Below are 24,334 nucleotides of genomic sequence, written 5' to 3'. Positions count from 1 at the left end.
ATGGGCCACTCCATCTTCCAACCACACCACACACCACACTTTCTTTTCTTTTTTTAATTTTTTAATTTATTTTTAGAGAGAGGGGAAGGGATGGAGAGAAGGAGAGAAGTATCAATGTGCGGTTGCCTCATGCACGCCCCTACTAGGGACCTGGCCCACAACCCAGGCGTGTGCCCTGACTGGGAACTGAACTGGCGACCCTTTGGTTGACAGACCCTCACTCAATCTACTGAGCTACACCAGCCAGGGCCACGCCACACTTTCAATCCTTTTCTAAACACTGCATGCCTCTTTACAAACCTCTCTGATTTTTCTAGAAAGTCCATGCTGCCCTGGCTGGCGTAGTTCAGTGGATTGAGCACGGGCTGCGAACCAAAGTGTCGCAGGTTCGATTTCCAGTCAGGGTACATGCCTGGGTTGCAGGCCATGACCCCCAGCAACCGCACATTGATGTTTTTCTCTCTCTCTCCCTTCCCTCTCTAAAAATAAATAAATGAAATCTTAAAAAAAAGAAAGTCCATGCTTCTACTTAATTCTTGTCTATTCATCAAGACTCACTTCAAATGTCCTCACTTTTGTGAAATCAGTCTTGTGCCCTATTCTCAGCTAGAGCTATGCCCTTCCTTCTCTGTTCTCCTACAGCACTCCACCCCTGCATCCCCTTCTTTTTCTCTTTGTCCTCCTTCCTTCTTTCCCCCTTTCCTTCTCCCCTCCTGCTCATTCATCATCAAGCACTTCCCAAAGTCTGCAAAAATGTGGCTTGGAAATGGGGTTGGGGGCAGCGCAGGGAGATCAGAAGATCAGTTGTTACTGGACCTCATTATCCCCGGAGCATGCTCTCTAGAACTGAGTCTTTTCAACACATTATTAGTTAATATGTTAAAAAAATGTCAATGTAAATGAAAAATGTAGGGAGGGGGGCAGTATAAAATATCCTTGGTCAGAATACAAGCTAATATTTAGCAATAAATAACAACCTGTATTTTTTTATGTGTGGAATCCCTCAGCAATCAGCATTCCTGTCAGTAACAGGATGGCCCTGCTGCAGGCTGGTTCCCAGATGCTAGAACAGGGCTGCACCTCCAAGGCCAACGAACACTAAGTGATGAATGGAAATCTCCTGCATGTGGTCACAGAGTCTGAGGAAGTGCAGATCCCCCTGCCTCAGGAGGATTTTAGGTGTGATGTGTGGAGTGTAAGGGGACGAAAAGGCAATGGAAATAATACAATAAAGATTAGATTTAAAAAGTGTGATAAAAGCACCATTTGAAAGATGACTTTGGAGTAGATATATGTTTCTAGAGACAGTCTTGAGGGCACCACAAGAGTCTTAGTGGAAGCAATGAAGCCTTGAACTGGGCTGTTGAAAGTGAAAATAGTTGAAAAATGCTTTAAAGAAGTCGGTAAATAGGAGGATGTGGAGGGAAGTTAATATGACATCTTTTATGCTCTATGTCACAGACCTGCCTGGTCTAGACCCTGCCTAGAGACCCAGCCTCTCTCCTTCATCTCCTTAGCACACCGTTCTTCCGGTCTCTAATTGCTGTGGACACTAGTACGTACCACACAGCGCAGCACTTGATGATGCATCTTACTTTCCTTTTCACTGATCCTCTCTAGACCTTCATCTATCCCTCTCAATTTTTCTCTTATAGTTCTTACTGCAGTGCTGCGTATCCCGAGGAACCAATATTCATTTACTGAACCACCAGTCCCCCATAGGTGTAGAAATCACACTTTCAGAAAAACTGATCTAGAAGTTTCTACTTCGTGATTTCTTGAACCTTCTTCTTCAGTCAGATTTAGAATAGGCGTTGACTGTCTGCCTCTCTTTTACTTTCATGGCTTGGCTCTCAGCTGCATTAGTAACTGTCTGAGCAGCCATTCTTCTTTTGGAAAGAAAGATCCATTGTTTAATACCTTATGTCATTACGCAGGCTTATAGTTTATCTAGCTACTCTATAGGAGTGTTCCACAAATATGAGAGAACAGTTCTTTACAGGTGGGACTTTCATTAAACATAAAACAGTAGATTCTAAAAGTAGGGGCTGGGTAGACGTGAAATGTGAGACAAGGCCAAGGAGAGCAGCCTCAGGAGCAGGACTCTCAGGGGACGACAGTCTGAGACGCTGACATGAGCCACAGCAAAGCAAGGCGCAGAGTCAGGCACAGATGCCACCTGGATCATTTATTCTCCTCATTATAGGAAATGCCTCTGACTCTCCTTTCCACAGAGAGCAAAATTTTCAAAAAGAGTTCATTTCTACGATTTCTAATCTCCAGAATGGCCACTTTAGGAATCACCAAGAATAGATTTCTTGCCTTTCATTTTAAATTTCTTGACCCCAAGTGTTCCTTCTCTTTTTGAAATACAATTATTCTAGTAAGATTTACCCTATTCGTTTAAGCAATAACCTGAAGTGGTGTGGTTAATACTTCTTCTAGAATTTGAGTAACAAAAGGACCTAGATGTTAAGAAGGAAAAAGTTTATATTTCATTTCTTCCTTCTTTAATCCCTTCATTCTCTCACCAAACATTTACAGGGGGTGCTGAGAATATAAAGATGATAAGACACATAGAAAGCTCAAAGTCTAGAGGGAGAGAAGATAGGTAAATGAATAACTACCATATACTTTTCTGGGAGAGATAGCCACACAATGCAGATAACTGGGGCACCTAAACTAGGTCGAGAGGGCAGTGGTCAGGGAAAGGTGGTATCTGAGCTAAGCCAGGCAAACCCAGAGCTATTGCAGGGGGGAGAGATGATGATAGACAGACAGACGGATGGATGGATGGAGAGGAAGAAAGGATATGTATGAATGCATACCTTCCATTACGGGAAATAAAAGAGGTTCCAAGTGGTGCGATTGTTTATGTGAGGGTGTGTTTGGGGATGGTGGTGATGACGTGAGAAGATTAAGAGTAGAACGGTGACACTGGACATGCAGGGGGGAAACACGGGCCTTGTGTGCCAAGCTAAAAAGCAGGGAAATGTGGAGGGATTAAAGAAAGGTTATGAAACGGAGAGAGCAATAACCAGATTTGGGAAGCCCATTCTAACACTACCAGAGAACGGTTCAGAGTGAGTGGGACAAGAGGCAGACAGACCTATACAATGAAGATAGAAAAAATTAAAAATTTCAGAGCATTAAGGAGTAAAAATATGACTTAGTGTTATGAATTGGGGAGGGAGAAGATAAGAATGACTTCCAGGTTTAGTATGAGGAGATGGTTAGGAGTCGAAGGCCTGGAGGAGCTGATAAATTTAGTTTTGGATATACTGACTTTGGGAAGTCCAAGAGGTTATTGGAAACACAGGGTGGAGCAGAAGTAGGTTTATAGTTGTTTGTATAGAAAATAATACAGTAATTAATAAATAAAATGCAAGGATAAGCTCTGTGTTTTGCATACTCACACTTGTAAATGTAGTTTTGCCCCACCCTGTATATACAAGCCTAGAGTTCAGAATAGAGGACAGAGCTGAAGATAAAACTTTGGGAATTATCACAAGAGATAAGTGTAGTACACAGGGCCTCTCTGGAAGAGCAGCAAGACCTGGAAGAGAAGGAATACCAAAGATGACTTTATTGAGCGCGCAGAAAGTCTTTCCAGAGAAGACTAAGAAGAAAGGTCTTGGGGAGGCAAATGGGAAACCACGGGAAGAGAGAATTCCACAGACAGTGGAGTTAAATGCTGCCCAGGGGCTGAGCACTGTTAAGGACTGAATTATGTGTGTGTGCTTTGGATGTGGCTCTAAGGCAGTCTTTGGTGCATTGGGGAGAGAATGGTTTGGTCAAACAGGGGGGACTAACACAATATGGCAGGGGGTTGATGAGAGGCTGGGAATCCGTGGGCTGGTTTACGGAGCCTGGGGACCCCGAGCCTTGAGGGAAGAGAAGAATGCCAGTTGTGGGAGGATGTGGCAGGATAGCGTTGTTATTATTAAAATCATTTTGTTAAAATCATGTGTAGCACAAATCTTAGAATTAGAATCGGTATTCCATAAATTTTGAATTAGCCATTTAAAAGCCTTGATCAGCATTTCCCTTCCACAATTACCTGACTCATGTTTCTTCTTTATAAGTGAGTCCATATTGACAAAGATCTGCTTTCTATATGAAATGTTTGAAGTCTCATGCACAATTTTGCTTTATAAAAAATATTTCCTGCCCTGGCTGGTGTGGCTCAGTGGACTGAGCACTGGCCTGCGAACCCAAGGGTTGTCAGCTCAGTTCCTAGTCAGGGCACATGCCTGGGTTGAGGGCCAGGTCCCCAATAGAAGGCATGAGAGAAGAAACCACACACTGATGTTTCACTCCCTCTCTTTCTCCCTCCCTTCACCTCTGTAAAAATAAATAAAATCTTTTTTTTTAAGATTTTATTTATTTATTTTTAGAGAGGGAAGGGGGGAGAGAGAGAGAGAGAGAGGGAGGGAGGGAGAGAGGGAAACAATGTGCAGTTGCTGGGGGTCATGGCCTGCAACCCAAGCATGTACCCTGACTGGGAATCGAACCTGCGACACTTTGGTTCGCAGCCCGTGCTCAATCCACTGAGCTACACCAGTCAGGGCTAATAAATAAAATCTTTTAAAAAAATATTTCCTACTTCAAGTTTAGGCTAACCCTAACATCTCTTATCAGCAGTACTTGCACAGTCAATGAGTCTACTGTATAGCTTCACTTAAAGTGACAATGAAAGGTAACAACTTCCATTAAGCAACATTAGAATTCAAACAAAAAATCATATATTCAATGTTTTACCATAATAATACATCATGATTTCAGGATTTGTGACTTAATCATCCAGCCATTTCTCAACCTTTCTCTTTGTAACTCTCTCCTCAGTTTATAAAATTTGTACTCCAGCATTAAACTTGAATAAGGGTTGAGTTCCAAAGACTAGATTAGTCAAGCCATACAGTAAAAGAAAGACAGGCAAAGGAATGACTTTGAGTATCTAATTTTTAAAATTTTTCAGTATTGCCAAAAAAATACCCCCCAACTCACTGACACTAGAATTAAAAAGTAGAAGCATTGGGTATAAAAGGAGAGAAAGCAACATCTGAAAATGAGCTGCCTCTGCTTAGCTCTCACTCTTTCTTACAGTAGTAGTTATCAAAATAGCCTTTCAGGTTCGCTCAGCACCAGCAACAGGTCTTTTTGCCTTTCTCCTTTCTTTTTTTCTCCCCCTTTTTTAATTGCAAGAAAGTGAATGCAATTATCCATTTCTTGGTCTACCTCGGCATCAGCCCTCATTCAGCCGAGGTAGTCACCCTGCAGCTGGCATCTAATTTGGAACAACAGATGGATTAACTGTCCCATTTCCCTGCAAAGCTGCCAATATGAGCAGGTAGCCTGGTCTCTGTCCCTGAGGTAAAGAGGAGGCTAACATGTCAATTAGGCAATTGCCTGAAAAGTGGTTATTTTAATTTCTAATCTCAGGAAGCCTTTCTCTGCAGCTACAGAAGGGCCAGCTCCTGCAGTAGGGGCTGTGAAAACAGAATGTGCTGGCACTGTGTGCCCTGCAGACCAAAAATGGGACTCACCTGAGTTGGGAGTCGCTGTAAGTGGCTCTCTCGCTGTGCATGGTTCCACCTCCTCCGGCTGCCACCTGGCCAACGGTCATGTGCGTCCTCCTCCCGCCTGCATCTACAGTGACACTGGGCCCAGCTTCCCGCACCGTGCGGGTGCTGTGGAAGGAGCTCTGATGCCAGGAGGACCGAGCGCTCCTGTTCTGAGTGATGGGCTGCAGAGGCACCAGTGGCCTGCCCTGCCCAGGGGCGAGCCCTGAAGTCATGTAGTTCTCCTTCTCCAAGAGGTTGCTCAGGCTGTGACTGGTCCCAGACCTGGGGTATGTGAGCACCACTGGGTTGGGAGGGACACCGTCAAAAACGCTGTCGTTAACAGACCCATACTGGAACTGTCTGTGGTAAGTGTCATAGTAGCGCTGCCTGCTCACCGGCCGGGAGGTGAAACCCACAATTTCTGAGCGTGCATATCTCGGGGGCATAAGGAGGGTTGATCTCCTGCTGTCTTCATGCCGCAGCGTGTGGCCAGCATGGCTTCTCTGGCTGTACTGCTGGTTGCTGAGGGAGTAATGACCCCTCTCAGGGCTGCTGTCTGGAGAAATCTCCAGTCTCCTCAGAGGCTGCCTCAAGAATCTTTCTTCCACCGACCTCTGTGAGTTGTACCGCGTAGTTCCTCTCCCCCAGTGACCTTCATAAGCTGAGGTTACGCCTGACTGTGCGAGAGAGAAATAAAGTTTAAATGAGGCATAAATCAGTTTTTATCTTTGTTGAGGACTAACTATTCCAGGACTCTTATACAAGGTGCCCATTTCTCTGAGTTACATGGAGAAGTTGAGCCCTTTCTAGGTAAAATCTATTTTTAAAGAAGACTTCGTTAACTTGGTTGATGAGTTATTTGCACTAGGATTTGAAGCTTTTCGAAGTCCCCAGTTTTCTATGGTGCCCACACAAAAATCAATCTTTCTATAATTCATTTAGGAAAGAGTAATATTTGGGAAAGGCAACATTAAAAACATAATCTATGGGAGTTGAAAAACATTTTCATGGTTATCTGATAACTAGTGTTACATTCTTCGGTACCCTACCTTTAGCACGTCATAGGTTTTGGTAACAGGGGAACACCCAACAGCAAAGTCATTTTCAACCAGGTGTAGGTTGTAGACATACTCAGGAACACTGCTGGTTCGGTGAAGGCTTCCTGCAATCAAGCATGTATATTAAAATAATGTAAGTGAGCTAGTCAGTAGTTAAACATTGCATAACAATAGTACATTTTAAATTTAAGGATTCCAGCCAATAACAAGTATTAGATTTATATCAGTTTTTATAAATGCTGGTTTAACATCACCCTTGGGTATGGCAAATGGTCAAGGGTTATCACAACATTCTCTACAAGCTTTTCAAAATAAAAGTTGAATTAAAAATTAAACATACATAAGACTTACAGCTAAGATGGAGACATAGGTAGATACACTTTGCCTCCTTGCACAACCAGAAAAAGGAAAACAACAAATTTAAAAACAAAACATTATCAGAACTGCCGGAAAACCAAACTGTATGGAAGTCCAACAATCAAGGAGTTAAACAAGAAACATTCATTCAGACTGGTATTAAGGGCAGATATGGGCAGCTGGGGTGGAGAGGACACATGGCAAGATGGTGGCTGGTGGACTGGGCGGTCCCACATTTGCACATAGATAAATCAGTAGGAGCAACTGAGGAGCGAGGCAGACCTCGCAACCCAGGTTTCCAGCGTGGGAAAATAAAGTCTCAAAACCTCCAGCTGTAACAACCCATGGGCACTGCAGCAGCAGGAGACGCTCCCAGCCTCACAGGAGAGTTCACTGGAGAGACTCACAGGGTCCTAGGATGTACACAAACTGACCCACCCAAAAATCAGAAGCAGAAGGGCCCGATTTGCTTGTGGGTAGAGGGAGAAGTGACTGAAAGCTGCCAAGAACCAAGCAAGTGGCACTGTTCCCTCTTGGAACTCTCCCCAACAGTGTCACAGGGCAGCAACCTGGGTCATCCTGCCCTGGCGCATACCTAAGGCTCCGCCCCTTACAACATAACAGATGCCGGGAGACAAAAAAATATGGCCCAAATGAAAGAGGAGATCAAAGCTCCAAAAATAGAACTAAGTGATGAAGAGATAGCCAATCTATCAGATGCAGAGTTCAAAACACCTGTAATCAGGATGCTCACAGAAATGGTTGAGTATGCTCGCAAAATGGAGGAAAAAATGAAGGCTATGAAAAGTGAAATAAAGGGAACCAACAGTGAAGGGAAGAAAACCAGGACTCAGATCAATGGTTTGGAACAGAAGGAAGAAATAAACATTCAACCAGAACGGAATGAAGAAATGACAATTCCAAAAATGAGGAGACGCTTAGAAACCCCCAGGACAACTTTAAACATTCCAACATCTGAATCATAGGAGTGCCAAGAAGGAGAAGAGGAAGAACAAGAAATCGAAAACTTATGTGAAACATAATGAAAGAGAACTTCCCTAATTTGGCAAAGGAAATAGACTTCCAGGAAGACCAGGAAGCTCAGAGAGTCCCAAAGAAATTGGACGCAAGGAAGCACATACCAAGGCACATCATCATTATGTTACCCAAGATTAAAGATAAGGAGAAAATCTTAAAAGCACCAAGAGAAAAAGAGACACATACCTACAAAGGAATTCCCATAAGACTATCAGCTGATTTCTCAAAAGAAACCTTGCAGGCAAGAAGGGGCTGGAAAGGAGTATTCAAAGTCATGAAAAGCAAGGAACTACATCCAAAATTACTCTACCCAGCAAAGCTATCATTTAGAATGGAAGGGCAGATAGAGAACTTCCCAGATAAGGTCAAGTTAAAGGAGTTCATCATCACCAAGCCCTTATTATATGAAATGTTAAAAGGACTTATCTAAGAAAAAGAAGATGATCAAAAATATAAACAGTAAAATGACAACAAACTTACAACTATCAACAATTGAATGTAAAAAAAAAACAAAAACAAAAACTAAGCAAGCAACTAGAACAGGAACAGAACCACAGAAATGGAGATCACATGGAGGGTTATCAGTGGGGAGAATGGGGGAAAAGGTACAGGGAATAAGAAATAAGAAGCATAAATGGTAGATAGACAGGGGGAGGTTAAGAATAGTATAGGAAATGGAGAAGCCAAAGAACTTATATGTACAACCCATGGACATGAACTAAGGTGGGGCAATGCTGGTGGGAGGGGGGTGTGAGGCAGAGGGGAATAAAGAGAAGAAAAAATGGGACAACTTTAATAGCATAATCAATAAAATTTATTTAAAACATTAAATATAAAATAATATTTTTAGGGAAAAAGAAAGTGGAGAGGAAATTTTCACAAAAAATCCATAAATATTTGTTACATTGGGAAATCTGGCAATCACTTAAGTGGGTCTACACTAAAAAGTTCAGCTTCTTAGGTCAGAGAACTGGATTCCCAGGGCAGGACCCCAGAAGTCCCTGAGAAGGCTGTAAAGGTAGGCAATAAACAAAAGGGTGACTCAACACTACTAGATAAGATAGCTTATATAACAAGGTGGCTCAGTCAGGTCAAAGAAAACACGGACTTGCTTAACAAAGACCAAACCTGAGGTGGAGGTATTTGAACATGAGAAGCAAGAGAGGAAATCAACCTCTGCCCTACAAATGACTGCATTTTTGGAATCAGCCCGGTTGGCTTGTTCTTAGTTTGGAAGTCTAACAGCCAGCCAGCCAGCCCACTCTCTTGTAAACACTGAGTAGGACACAGCCTCCGGCTCAGCTCCGGCGAGGGCCACAGGGACTCTCAATAGATGTTTTAAGGGCTGCGGGGACAGGACGTGCTGGCACTGACTGCACTGCAGTGTCTCTTCAAACACTGCTCTCAGGGCTGGTGGTAGAAGACCTCAGAGGGTAGAAGACAGTGTCGTGACCCTCTTCTACCCCTTGATCCTCCTCCCAGCTTTTCATTTGTTCTTCTTTTATAATCCTCCACTGCTTTGGCAAAGGGAAAAACAAAAAGAACAAAGCCGGTCAAAATAATCAAAGATCTCTAAAACCTAGGAAATTTCTCCTAATTTTAGCCAAAATGATTCTGTCATACAGCATTCTTTCAGAAATCAGAGGAAAAATACCCAACTTTTCAGGCTTCAGAGATTGGGGAAAAATACTGAGAATAAAATGACCCAGGCAGTCTCTTTCCAATACAATTGGAACACAGCACCATACTTTCTGAATAAATTGTTATAAAGTCAAAGTTTCAAAGACTCAGAGTAGATTCCCAAGTTGTTCTTTGGGAGAGGAGGGACGGAGATTACTATTTCAGGGCCTACAAAGAATGACTCCACCACAAAATGTATGTGTATATGTGTCTGATGTCCTAGAGCTAAACAACCTGGAGGGTAAACAAGTTTCAGGCCCCAAGGAGTCCTGGGGCAGGCAGCTGCGGGCTCGTAAATGTCACTCTAAAGACCAGGGAAGTGGAGGTAAGCCAGGCTGACTTCTCCAAAAGGGATGGTGAAAGATCAGGTAGCCCCTTCATTTTTAACCTCAGTGACAGATAATGCCTGAAACCAGGACAATGAATGAAGGAAAGGAATGTTCTCCAAGGCCCCTGAGCAAAGGTTGTAGGTGGCCTTAGGACTCAACTCTCAATGCCAACCTCAGGCTCCTGCCCAGGCTGCCCACAGTCCCCAGCTCTGCCCTCACTATTCCGTGTGTCCCTCTCCTCCACCCTACTCCAAGCTACCAGGGAGGCAGGGCCGCAGGGGCCTGCGGGTGTGGGAAAGGAGGCTAGCAGAGCAGGTCCAGGGAACCTCCTGGCTCTCATTCTGAGGACTCTGGGGACCAGACAGCCCTCACCACTGGGGTGGGGCGTGCGGAGGAGTGCTTAAACTGTACCCACCCCCACCCCCAATAAAACTGTAGCCTTTCTACAGTGATGGCAAAGCAGAAAATCATTGGTCAGTTGATATGTAAGAAACCAAATTTATTACCTTTAAGAAAAGCAGTGTAGGGGTATCCATGTTCAGGATTTTAGAAATCCTGTATGAAAACTAAATATATGAAAGTCAGGGATGATCTAGAATGGGAAAATACAAATGGCATATACAGATGGTTGCTGGAACTATTAATTCTTGTTACTTGATAATAAAGTGGCAAATGACCAAAAGGTGCAATTTTAGGAATCCAACAAAATTTCTTCAATGGGCCCCACTAGCCTGTCACCACCTACAGTGTCCCAGCAACCGGAAGATATTCAGCAACAGTCACTGGGGGCTACTTGTATCTTTAAGCCGAAATTCCCGCACAGATTTTTTTAAATGTGTAAGAATCTTTGGACAGGACCCAGAGAAACAGGGTAGCCTATCAAAATAGCTAATGATTAAGTTTTATAATCAGGCCTGCTGAAGTAAGCATTCAACTCACACTGTTGCTTTTTGTAGGGCAACTTAGATGAACTCCTTACATTTCAATATTACTTTTCTTTCAGGAGCCCAAATTATTTTACATGTTTCTTTTCAATATTCTGTGATGCAGAGCCAGCTATTATCATTTCCCTTCATAAATAGGAAAGCAAATTACTTGCTTTGAATCACAAAGAGATTCAATATCAGGTTTGAACTCTGGGTTCCTCCTTTCCACTGGTCTCTGCTGTTTAAATACACTGGGGCTTCTCTGAAATTGCCACTTATTAAAGCCTTGAAGAGATTAGCATCATAGTTCTTGATAGGAGGACGAAAACCAATCATTCTCTTTCCTCTAGAACCTTTGCTCGCAACTCAAAAGACTCTGTGAATGTTAATTCTTTATTTGCTGACGTAAGTCCTTATAAGGAAACTTCTCCTTTAGTTTTCAGATGAATGGGCTAAGTAAGACCAGTTTGCTGGTTCCCAAAATAACTACATGTCCGGCAACCAGAAATAAAATAAAAGATTGGATCTTTAAATCACAGACTCTCTACCCTTGCCAGAAAAGTTGTGACTCCTGGTAATCAACCTGCAGGTTAACATAATAGATAGTTTCTCTGGTTAACAGGCCAATCTCAGACAACAAATAATGCAGATTAATTTGCCTAGGCAATCATGAGTTTGGGATCAGTGGATTAAAGGTAAACTAGCAGCTGTGTTCTAAGACTTTAAAGAAATTTTGAACGGGGTGGAATTTTTTCTTATAAGATAAATATTGATTGGGATTAAAACTAGTCTCTTTAAGGCTAGTCATTATTTTCTGTTCGATCAGAGAATATAATATTATATACTATAATAATGACTACTGAACATATAAAGTAATTCAGCCATGAATTATGCTTCTCCAAAAATAGACACAAGAGCGCAAACAAAAGCATATTATACATACAGGCACATCCTGCTTCTTTAAATATATCCAACGTGAAAAATGCACATTTTCAAACATGGGAAATGAGGGTGTGGCTACATTTCAAAGAATTCATTTACTTCACAAAAGGAGGTGAGTGTCTTCCTAAACCACAGAAATCTGTGGCTGTGGACTGGAGCCTCCACCCACCACCTTCCTGTGTCTGGACAAATCACTCAGGTGCCTCAGCTTCCCTTAATTCCAGCTACTAACCCAGCTGCTGAGAGAGAGGTTTACCTGAGAAAGCATACTTCCTAATGCTTTTAAAATTGTAAAGCAACATGCAGAAATGAGATATGGTTTTTAAAACAGAATTTGGATCACAAAAAATTTGTTTCTCATACTCTTTCTTGAATTAATCTTTTCTACAAGGAGGAATAAACTGGTATGCAAGCTTTAACTTACATTGTGTTGTACCTCAGAGTTTTATTCTGGTAAATTAACCAGTGGCATTGAATTTTACTTCTTTGGGTTATTTTTGATTGACTCAGGCGCCAAGGATCACAATAACATTACTGTGATTTTTTGTGGTCATTCACTTCACTTGTAACGTGTAGTATGTGTTTTTGGTGTTTCCTAAAGGTGGTGATGATTTAAAGGGAACATTTAAATTTTTTTTTATCCTCACCTGAGGACATGCTTATTCATTATAGAGAGATGATGAGAGGGAGAGAGAGGGAGAGAAATATTGACGTGAGACATTTTAGGGCACCCACTTCAAGAGAAATGAAGGAAGCAGTTACAGAACTTTGAACTCCACCCTTCTCAAACAAGAATTGTAGGGGTGGAGCTAGAGAGAGGTGGGGCTGGAGGATGACGGTGAGGGGGCTTGGTTTTGATGGAAGGATTCCAAATTGTTCAGAAGATGGCAAAGGTGTGGAAGACTGCACAGGATAATGGAATTTTCTCTTTCCTAGTCTGAATGTTAATCTGAGCAACATACTACCCCTAAGCAGCTGTTAGGAAAATATTTTGATTTCTGGTTATCTATGCTCGTATTGTCCAAAATAATAGATTATTTTAGGGTTAAAAATAAGCTGATTTCCACAATCAGTTGTTTCTTGTGAGTTTTGTGAGCAGCTTTATTACCTAATTGGTTAGATCTAATATATTTATGAAGTCAAATCGACCAGCCTCTATTTTGACACCATTACCTATATCTGGGTACATTTAAAAAATCAACTATAGCTTCACTTATGGTAAGTAGATGACAGAGAATTGCTAAAAAAACCCCACACAAACATACTCTTTACAAAACCTACTTATTTTAGAAAAGAGAAATGCATTCACAGTCAGCAAAGGATCTTTTCCTTCAAGCTTTTAGAACTCTCTGAGTGTGGTTAAACAAGTGATTTGGTCTCTTTAGCTCTACAAGGAGAATGTGCAGAGATGGAGGAACAAGAAATTTCCATGAAAACAGGTGTTGTTAAATGTATGCACAGACTCTTTTTGCCACATCTACTGAGAGGATGAAGACCATTCTCAGCAATCGCACTGTCCGACGTTCCAGAAAATGCCGACATCCCTCTGAGATGTGCGGTTATTGTGAAGGGGTGCAGAGGCACTCTCCAGAGGGACTTCAACCACATAACGTAGACGTCAGTCTCCTTGGGACAAAAAAGAGCCTTGGGGTTGACAAATGACGGGGCAATTGAAAGGGGGTGGCTACCACTGTCCGCACTACCTGCTGTCCTACTCAGAGCGTGATCAGGGGTGTGACACCAGGCTGCCGTGACAAGATACGGTCTGGATATTAACCCCTGTCAGATGCATCCATGAGTATGTGCTCCCCTTCTGTGCATTGTCTTTTTATTTTGTTGGTGATTTCCTTTGCTGAGCAAAAGCTTTTTAGTTTGATGGAATCCCATTTGTTTATGTTTTCTTCTGTTTCCCTTGCCTGGGGAGATATATCCGAGAAAAAATTTCTATGAGAAATGTCTGAGATTTTGCTGCCTACATTTTCTTCTAGGAGTTCTCTGGTTTGGGGTCTAACATTGAAGTCTTTGATCCATTTTGAATTTATTCTTGTGTGTGGTGTAAGAAGGTGGTCTAGTTTCATTTTTCTGCATGTATCCACCCAATTTCCCCAACACCATTTATTGAATAAACTATCTTTAGCCCATTGTTTGTGCTTGTTTCCTCTGCCACATATTAATTGACTACAAAGGTGTGGCTTTGTTTCTGGTCTCTGCATTCTGTCCAAAATTTATAAAGAACATACAAAACTCAACACCAAAAAGACAACCCAATTTAAAATTGGGCAACGGACCTGAACAGACACTTCTCCAAAGAGGACATACAGATGGCCAATAGACATATGAAAAGATGCTCAACGTCACTAATCATCAGAGAAATGCAAATTAAAATTACAGTAAGATACCATCTCATACCTACCAAAATGGCTATCGTCAATAAATCAACAAACAGCTCTGGCTGGTGTGACTCAGTGGATTGAGTGCTAGTCTGTGAACCAAAGGGTCATTGGTTCAATTCCCAGTCAGGGCACATGCCTGAGTTGTAGGCCAGGTCCCCAGTAGTGGGAGCATGAGAGGCAACCATACATGGATGTTTCTCTTTCTCACTTTCTCCCTCCCTTCCTCTCTCTCTAAAATAAATAAATAAAATCTTTTAAAAAATAAATCCATCAACAAGTAGCAATTGCTGTTGAGGATGTGAAAAAAGGGGAATACTTTTACATTGTTGGTAGGAAGGCAGGCTGGTGAAGCCACAGTAGAAAGCAGTATGGAGACACCTCAAAACATTAAAAATGGATCTGCCTTTTGACTCAGCAATCCCACTTCTGGGAATATATTGAAGGAACCCAAAACACTAATTCAAAAGAACACAAGCATCCCTATGTTCATTGTAGCATTATTTACAATTGCCAAGATATGGAAACAGCCCAGGTGTCCATCAATAGATGAATGAATAAAACTATGGAACATTTACACAATGGAATTCTACTTGTCTGTAAAAAAGAAGAAAATTTTACCCCTTGCAATAATATGGCTGAACCTGGAGAACATTATGCTAAGTGAAATAAGCCAGTCAAGGAAAGACAAATACCTTATCATCGCACTCATATGCTGGATCTAATGAACAAACTGAACAAGCAAAACAGAGACAGACTCACAGATGGAGAGCAGATGACAGCTAGTGGGTAGGGTTGTGGGCGAGGATAGGGAGTGGAGGGATTGAGCAAAAAGGAAAAATGTCTCGTGGACATGGACAACAGTGTGATGATTGCTGGGGAGAGGAGGGTTTAAGGGGACTAAATGGTAATGGGGGAAAATACAGTAAGATTAAATAAAAAAAAGATGAGGTCTGTGTATGCTTATTTCCCCATTAATGTCGTTATTCAGGAGACTGGTTCTCTGGTTGAAACCCGCAGTTTCTTGGGTGAAAAATGTATCTGCAGGGTTCGGATGAGGTCAGGTACTGCTTGTTCAGTATCTCAAGCACAGAAAGATGAGTTCATTCTTTAAGGACCCGGCATTGAATTTGTATCAAATTCAGCTGTTTTGATTCAACAAGCCACAATAGTTAAAATGAAGGACATGAGAAATTGCTGGATGGTATCTATGTTTTTGAAAAAGAGCAAGAGCTCATAAGGCTGGTGAATAAGATCTAAGTTGTTCAGCTACAGAAATGGCAAGATGTCCAGTGATTCCTCAGACTTAGATAACCTATGATATTGTAACGATGCAATAAAAGCCGTGTATTGGTTTGTGGGGGAAAATGGATGCTGGTATGCAGTCCAGGTGGCATTCACTGCTGATGTTGATTTAAATGCGACACTTGACACTTAATTGTGTTCACAAGCAGCTGCCTTCATGGTGTGGATTCACAACGGTCTTTTCGGTGGAAAGAGAAGTTGAAGTCTAAAAGCTATCACCTCTGGCTTTTGGTAGTAACAGCTCTCCTTCTCTGCACACCTGAAGGAATTTCACTTCTGCCATTAGAGTAAAACTGGGGACCTGCTAATAGAGTTGAGACATGGCATCTTGAAAGTTATTAGACCTCTGTATAGCAACTCGTATTTTAGTGGCTCCTAAAGTTATTTGCTAGCAAAAGTGGTAACTTAGAAAACATGAAATCTGTCAGGACCCATCAAGAACCATACAGTAGGATGCATTTTTGTTTGTGTGGGCATATAACAGAATTCTTTCCCCTGACTTCCATTAAAAAACAAACTTCTTTTATCTTCCTCTATTCTTACTTTCTAAAACAATGACCCAATATGATTTTTGGAAACTACAATTTCACACCTTGCACATAACTCAGATAAGTACTTGCTTGGGCTGGAAAATGAGTCGAATTTGTTGGTTTCAGAAGCTACGGTGAATAAATGTTTTAAAGCACACCAAAGTCTAATAAATGTTTTGAATTATTGAAAAATTCACAAAATGTGTGCAGGGGTGATTATTGTGTAATTATTCTTACAGTTAACACAGCTCACATAATCAACCCTAAGAAACAATTCAGTGTACTGGGGGTGAAGCTGGACAGTCAGCTCTGTAAGCATTCACAGCCAGTGCTGTGTCAGGGCACGGCACTGGTGGCACAGCGGTGAGCACAGCTGCTTTCCAACAAAGCTGAACAGGCCAGGGGCAGAGCCGTTCTCTTGAAAGAACGGACAATAAGCTCTACATGCCACTGTGTGACTAGTAAGAGAATATAGCAGCCAGCTGCTGGGAGTCCTTATTTTTAGAGTCCCCTAAGCAGTTTGAGGTTATCCTCTGATATATCAGCTTATGGCATTTTGGGGACAATCTTCAAATTACTGCTCTAGATAACCACACATATATATATATTTAAGAGGCCCTTTCATGGTGTCAGTATCTACAGAATGTATTTTGTTTGAGTAGCCAGAATATGTCATTATAGAATTTGTGATTATAAACTGGTAACTTAGCACACTGGTGAAGTACTAAATTGCTACAGCTTGGCATTTTCTAAATCTCTTAATTCCTGTAATTTGTCTCCTTACATTGACATTCCTGCCAATTCACTTGCTGAGATATCCCATAATGATAACTTCAGAGCTGCGATGACAAATATCATATGCTCTCACAATGATGCGACAGCTGAAAAGATGAATTTATGGAACTCACAGATTTCTTTTTTGCTTTAAAAGCTCATTACAGGTTTTTGTAAGGGGTTTTAAGTTATGAAATTTCTACAGCCTCTCAGTTGCACAGCTAACCTCTTCCCTCCCAAATGATTCACAACTGCTATCCCCTCTCTAAATCCACCAAATGTGCCAAATGGGGTTTCAGAAAACCCTTGCATTTTCCGTGTTTCCCCTGCTGAAACATCGTCTGTGACTCACGATTATCAAATCTTTAACTTGTATTTAAGATCTTCCTCTACAGTATGAGGTGGAGGAGGGGTGATGGAAAGCTGCTATTGGAGATACAACTGAACTCAGTTTTGAGGGGCTTGCAAGAGTTAATCAGGCTGAGAGAGGGGAGGGAGGAGTGCAGTAAGGGGTAGGAGTGAGAATACCAAACAAGATAAATCACACATGTTTGAGGTTGTGGGGGGGTAGTAGTGATAGTATGACATTTGAGAAGTTGCAGGCATAACATCATGAAGACCTTGGAATGCCACGCTGAATGATGATTTTACTCTTGTAGATAACAGCAAGAAAATAAATTGAAGGAAAATAAATCAGGTGATTCGATGATACTTTAGAAAATTTACTCCAGTAGCTCTGGGGAAAACGGATTGGAGTGAGGCAAGGACAGAACAGGAAGAGGCTGTCTTATCTTTCAAGTAAATTTCTACCTCCTTGACATGAAGACTCACGTCCTTTGCACTCACTTCTAGTACAGTCCTGCATCAGCACTTGACAAGGTAATTGTTGATTAGTCATAGTTCCTCATACATTCAAAATAAGCCAGTCACACAAATTCAGCGTACACTTAATCCTTCAGGCTGACATCTATCCCGTGGATTGCACAGTGGAGCCCAAATGTGAGGACTGTAGTTGCTTGTGTGTTTTTGTCTTGGAACAGGTGGAAGGTAGGTACTCAAATATTTTTTACTGTTTCTCTGTCATTCTGGGAATACAGAGGAAGGAACATTTCTTTCCCCTGAGTAGGGGCTGACTTTCTTCCTGGGTGATCAGAAAAGCTTACTATGCTCATTTTGGCAAGGTTAGTTCTACATCTGGATAACATACATTTACTGTCATTCTCCTCTCTGTATGGCTTGTGTATATATCTGTAATATTTTGGTGGCTTACAACAAGTTCCTATTATCTATCAAGAAAAGTTCCCTTTTTTCTCCTTCAAAGAACAGAGGTAATCAAGCTACAATAATTCCAATGTGATCCTTCTCAACCCCATCCCATGGATGTACTACTGAAATTTAAGATTTAGCGGGAATAATCTATTAAGCTTCTAATGGGCAATGTTTTCTTCTGAAAATGAAAGGATTGCCAAAACGTGGTTGTAATGCTTTGGCCAATTACAATAATATTGTTAAGCCAAAAGCTGATTATTCCAAGAGTAAAAATATGTGAATTCTTTTCATGGTAATGGCGATTATATTTTCTTTTTTGTAAATATGCATTTTTCTCTAAGGCTACATATTGGGTTCCCCAGCTCATAATAACATAACAACTGCTTTTATGTCAAATATCCAGTCACCAATAACAACATCACACAAAGATACACGATAGAGATCTTAATATTTCTATGGTAAGAGGACCGAAATTCTATTATTCTTACTCTAATAAGGCAGGGGAGTGAGATGGCTCATTCCAATACAAAGGTTAGGTTTTCTCCTAACTTTTTCTATTCCCCGCCTTGCAACACTGCCTTTAACTGCTTACTTCCCCAGGAGAAGTATGCTATCTATGTCTTCACACATTTGTGTACACGTGCAAAGTAGCTGGAAAACATTTATCTCAGAAGTGTATAACTGAAAATTCCTGAATGTCATCTGAGATAGAACAAACTGATCTTACTATAGGCTGTACTGACCACATCTAATTTTTAGATATTAGAGGGTTTAGCAACATATTTCTTATTCTATTTCATTAGTATATTGATAGGTTGCCAATAATGTGTGTTCTTTCAGAAAAGAAAATAAAGCTTTAATGATTGTTATTGATCAGCTCAGGAATTCAATTTTAGTGTAAAATCAATGTTAACTATTTGTAGATAAAATAAATATATATAGCCTTATTTTAATACCTGGGAAAACAATTTAAAGCGGATATCCAATACACTTCAGGAGAAGGAGCTGGTGTGAACAACAAATACCTAGAACATCTACTTCAAGTGAGCCACCCTCTATTCCCAGGACTGGAAGCATTAGCACAGGACACAGATGCCATTCAAGAACCTTCTTGAAAGCTTAAGTGGACAGTCGTCTTCTTTTTAATTTCCTGTATCTTAACTGTGATGCACAGAGCAAAGAACTTTATTATTACAATCGGTTCCATTGACTCTCCTCCTTACTAGGTCCTGCCTGACCCAAGGTCTTACCCATAAAAGATGTGTTCTAGCCATTTCTAGGGGTAGAGAGCTCAATTTTTGTAATCGCCATTGTGTTAAAGTTCTGTTTCCTTTGACTAACAATCATCAAAACAATCCCTAAAAAAAAAAGACACACTTTTTTCTTTTTTTGGTACTCACTGCAAGTGATATGCTAGACACTGGACAAAAAAGGGCCCATGGGCTGTATCAGGCAGACACGGGAGTACATTAAATCAGGTGGTACTTTGCATTCACAGCAGCATGGCCATGTCCCTACCACCCCACCACTGAGCTCCTTTCTTTTCCTCTCCTCTCCTGATATCTCTACTTTCTGAATGACTAGTCACCTTGGTTCCAGAATTGCTTCATTCCTGGAATTCCTATTTGGCAATCAAAGAATTCACACAGGATTTGAACAATGTCTAACCTCCCCATCCCCGCCACATAACACCTATTAATCACTTTTTTTGCTACCTTAGCCAGTTTTCAGTCCTTTCTCCAGAATTCTGTCTGATCACAGATATTCAAAAGATACTGGCTAGGGAAACTGTCAAAGTAAATAGCATGCCTCAAGGTTTTATGGTAGATTTCAAAAAGTTGCAAATTTTATTACGACATTGTTCATTGCGTTTTTTATGTATTACATACAATTTAAAACATGACTTTCCTCCTAATGCAGGCTCCAGAAGGGAACAGTGTAATATGTAAAGTGGTAGTACTTTCAAAGTAAGTGTAATAAGTATGATAAGGACACTTCAAAATTTCCCTTCGCTAATACTTGCAATTCTTAAATGTCTTCTCTGTGACTTTTATAAAAGGATTTAAAAAATTCCCTACAATACAGACTCATTTCACAATGCTGCTATGCCCCTCTGCCCCTCTGCCTCCACCCCCATGAGTTACAGCTAACTTTAAAACCATTCATCACAGTTTAAAAGAACAAAAGTTAGAGCGATTTACAATGAAAACCACCCACCTATATTAAGGCAGTAGAGAGAAACTGACGGGTTAAAGATCCTTGCAAGGTATTTATCAACAGATCAGCCCCATATATCTCATCTGTTTTCAGATTATCTGCTGCCTCAATCCTACAGGTATGTCAACAATTCAGAATTCTCCAGAGCCCTGGAGCTAACAAAGTTAACACCGGGGTCATTTCTTCCCAGAGTTTCTTCTGTTGATACAGGATTCTTTCCAGATGCACTGTTTCAACAATTGCTTGTCTGTTTCAACTTTAGAGACCTGATAGTAATAAGGAAATAATAAACGTAATACTCAAAAACCATCGAGAGGCCCTAGACCTTTTCAAAGAACTTTAATTAAACAACATACTTGAACCACCTCTGGTAATTGTTCCATGGCACGTTAATGTTAAATTCCTTTCAAGCCGATTACTTTTTTGAGCCTCAGAAAGCTCAGGCTTTAAAGTAAGTAGGTGTTGTTTGCTGCTTTATCTCTCTGCCTGACTTGCACTTCTGTGCACGCTGCTGAGTGTATTTCAGCTTGCTGGGAAGCTCCTGTTGCAATCAAAATATTTTAAACACTTTGTTCCTTGGTTTGAAGAGCCACTTAACCAGCTGCCCTCAGCATTAGAGCAGAAGCACGGTGACAATGCCCTTTGCTCTCCCATATCAATTCCGTGAACTATGAAGTATTTCTGCTATTCCTGCCTAAAATGCTCTTCTCTCCAGCCACAGTTCCTAGGTCCAATCCTATTGACTTTTGGGGATCTAAAATCCCAATCCCTCTAGAAGCTTTTCAAAATTCTCTTCAGTGAGTGGTCTAATTTGTCTTTCTAAACTCCATAATGCATTAGCTGTTCTTTTTTAGTGTTGCTTACCATTTTTTATTTGATAATGCATTTTTTAGAGGGAGGTTTCTTTCTTCAGACTCTTAACTCCTTGCTTTAAAGCAGGCAGAGTCTATGTTTACTTCAGCACCTGCAGTGTCCTGCATGAAGTACAGGCCCATTCGACTGTTCTTGAATTCATGAAGCAACATGAATGCACATGTTGTAGAGAAGACAGATCATGTGTGGGTTTGGGACTAAGCATCCAATAAACATTGAGAGGCTAACACATTCTACTTACGTGAAATTACTCCTTGTGTCCATCTCATATAATTGACTTAAGGATAAAATAAAATGCACACATATTTTTGAACAGGGCTAGGCACATAGTAGATATTCAGCAATGCTCACTTTCCTTCTGATCATCCCCCCCATTTATTGAATAGTTGATGTCTGGTTGCTCCTTCTGGCTAGCCATTCTCAGAGGGTACGAATGAAGGTCTGATGCGCATCCCTGTGTCCTCCCAAGCAGAAGCTAGTTTGGTTCCAGGGTGGCACTGGTTCTGCACAGACTAAAGGGATGCAGTGACTCCACTGGTCAAAAATTGACCTCTATTGTCTTGCAGTGGTTAGCCTTGTAAATGTAAATTCAGGGGTTTTTTTTTTTCATGCACTGTGTCAATTCTGTGTTATCTAGACCTCCCACTGTCTCAGAACCACTTCAATTGCCTACTCACTGGGCAATTGGAAAAGGAAAAATGGGAGAGGGCTTGGTGTCTAACAAAAATTCTACTTTGTGTTACTAACCAAAAACCTTAACAATATAACTGAGGAGTCGTTTAAAATTTCAGGCTTATAAATTTAAATTCAGTTCTGCTACCTATGAGAACCCGAGAGTTACCTAACTATTTCATGTCCTCATCTGTAAAATGGAGACTGAAGAACTTATCTAACAAGTTCTTCAATTTAAAGGGTTGTTTGGGGGAAGGGGTAAAATGATGTAATGAACACAAACTACATAGTCCAATTCTTGGCACATAGTAGGCAGTCACATGAAGTATAGTCATTACACATCTCTGTTTACCTTTCAAATATATAAATATTGACTGCCTGATCCTTTAGGATTCTTTTACAGAAGTCGAAAACAATACATCCTCTCAGGGTCCGCTGTTGCAAATTTCTAGTCTGGTCTGCCAGCGTTTTCCTTCTCCATTGGCCAAAGCCCTGTCACTTCCTAGAGAAACTGTTCATTCAACATTGCAGGAAACAAACTGATACCCCAACTTAATTAACTGTTCAGTTTCTTAACTCTTCTCTTTTCTATCATAAGCTTATAATACTTTATAATGAAAAAATTAATTAACTAATAAAGGAGAGACTGTGTGGCTCTATCTGGCTTTTAGCAGGGGAAAATATTTCATGCTTTCTAATTTTTACATCTATAATAGTTTGCCAACTGCTTCACCCTTCATCAATTACACCCTAACTACCAATTACTGACATAGTATTTTACTTATCTGAAAACCCCTCTCACCTCTTGGCGGAAGAGGTGCGGGCTGGGGTGCTGGGCCGGCGGGGCCAAAGTCCTTCCTCCTCCCCCTCTTCCTCCCTGGGGCGGTGTGATAGCTCCCTGGCTCAAAGCCTCCTAATCAATTTTTTTTTACTTTCTAGATCAACCCCTCGCTTCTAACACTGGATGGAGCGCCCCGACGTACGTGAGCGAGGCACCGCAGTCCCAATTTATAGTTTGTAGGAGCGCCAGTACTTACAGGTTTTCTTTTTCAAGATGTTTAAAAAGCTAATAAAAGCTAGGGGTACTTTCTTCTCGAAAAATGATCATACTGAATTTCTGCATAAAATTTCGAAGTGTTTACAGACTCCCGGAGACTCCAGATTAAGACCCGTGGGGAAGGGGAAGGGGACGAGGGCAGCAGGTTAAGGAAGGAGTGAAAATCATGTACTGAATTCTTTCATATGGATATGTATGTGCATTTAATATATGTAGGTACATATATGACAAAGCCGAGTAGGAGATTATTTTAGAAAAGAGTGCTCTCCCCAAGTAAGCGGGTCTGGGTCGGGAGGCGCGGCAGCTCGTACAAAGGAACCGCAACAGGTGGGCAGAAGCCCAGGTCCGCACCCTCAGGAAGCAGCGAGTCGAAGCAACGGGGAGCTGAGAGGTGAGGGAGTGAGTAGGGAAGGTGGAAGAGGGGGGTCGGGGTGGTGGCGGGGGGCTGCAGAGCTTCACTCACCATTGCCCACGAAGCTGCGGCCCTTCCGGGCCAGGGTCTGCTGCACCTGTTCCTGGATCCGCATGCTCTTCGCCGCCTGGCCGGTGCGGCCGCTGCTCCCCGTCAGCTTCAGCTTGGCCTCGGAGGGCAGAGCCAGGCTGGAGCTGTCCAGCTGCCCCAGGATCTGCTGACCCAGGACCGTCCGGATGTAGCCGCATTCAGCGGGGGTGCTGAGGGCTGCCATGGGACCTAAGGAAGCGACCGAGCCGCGCGCCCGCCACGAGACCTGCGGCTGAAGCTGCAGCGGAGCTCCGGGCACTGGTGCGAGCCCCGCCTCACCGCCTCGGCCCGCCTCCAGCCCCGCCTCCAGCGCCGGTGGGAGGCCGGTCCAGAGGGGAGCAAGACCGAGGGGACGTAGAGTCCAGCCTCCCCGGGGGAGGGGGCGCGGCTCCCACCAGGCAGGCGCACTCCGCGCGGGAGCGGGGGCGGAGCCGGCCGCGGGAGCCGGCACCTGGCGAGTTGGGCCCGCCCCCGGGGAGGTAGGGGTGGGCGCGGGCGCTCCAGGGTAGAGCGCACTCTGGGATCACCTAGGACACTGCGTGCCAGATCCGCGCCCAAGTTTGGCTGCCTCGCTCGGCCTCCGCCCGGCCTCCGCCCAGCCTTCGAAGGATGTGGTTTCCGCTGGATGGCGTACGGGACGCCTTCCGGGCAGGTGTGCCCTGAGGAGTCATGTGTCTTACTGGGCTGAGATTTGTTTGCCTCTGGGAACCCCTAGTGAGTAAGCACATCTGGTTAGTCAGTTTGTGTCAGACTGTTTGAAACATTTCGTAGTTTTCCTGTACCTGAGGGTGAGAAAGGACTATTTAGTCAGACAGAAAAAAAAAGTAGAAGGAAAATGTGCCAAGATGACA

The 24,334-nt window shown here is 42.3% G+C and overlaps 1 protein-coding gene across 2 annotated transcripts in view; it reads right to left on the bottom strand.

The window, feature by feature from the left end:
* PKP2 (plakophilin 2) overlaps positions 1–23,795 on the bottom strand; it is an 88,007-nt gene extending 64,212 nt beyond the window's left edge. Inside the window, exons 1-3 of one of the 2 annotated variants that reach the window (XM_036019178.1) lie at positions 23,445–23,795; positions 6,614–6,726; positions 5,547–6,241 (exon numbers count right to left, since the gene is read on the bottom strand). In XM_036019178.1, the coding sequence (XP_035875071.1) occupies positions 5,547–6,241; positions 6,614–6,726; positions 23,445–23,667 (1,031 nt within the window). In that variant the 5' untranslated portion in view covers positions 23,668–23,795. The remainder of the gene's footprint in view (positions 1–5,546; positions 6,242–6,613; positions 6,727–23,444) is intronic. The other variant, XM_028533025.2, reaches the window with a different exon arrangement.
* Positions 23,796–24,334: the final 539 nt, after the last annotated feature.

The sequence above is a fragment of the Phyllostomus discolor genome, chromosome 2, assembly GCF_004126475.2.
Source record: "Phyllostomus discolor isolate MPI-MPIP mPhyDis1 chromosome 2, mPhyDis1.pri.v3, whole genome shotgun sequence".
Taxonomy (NCBI): domain Eukaryota; kingdom Metazoa; phylum Chordata; class Mammalia; order Chiroptera; family Phyllostomidae; genus Phyllostomus; species Phyllostomus discolor.
Note: the sequence above shows the minus strand (reverse complement) of the source record. Positions and strands in the feature narration are given on the sequence as shown.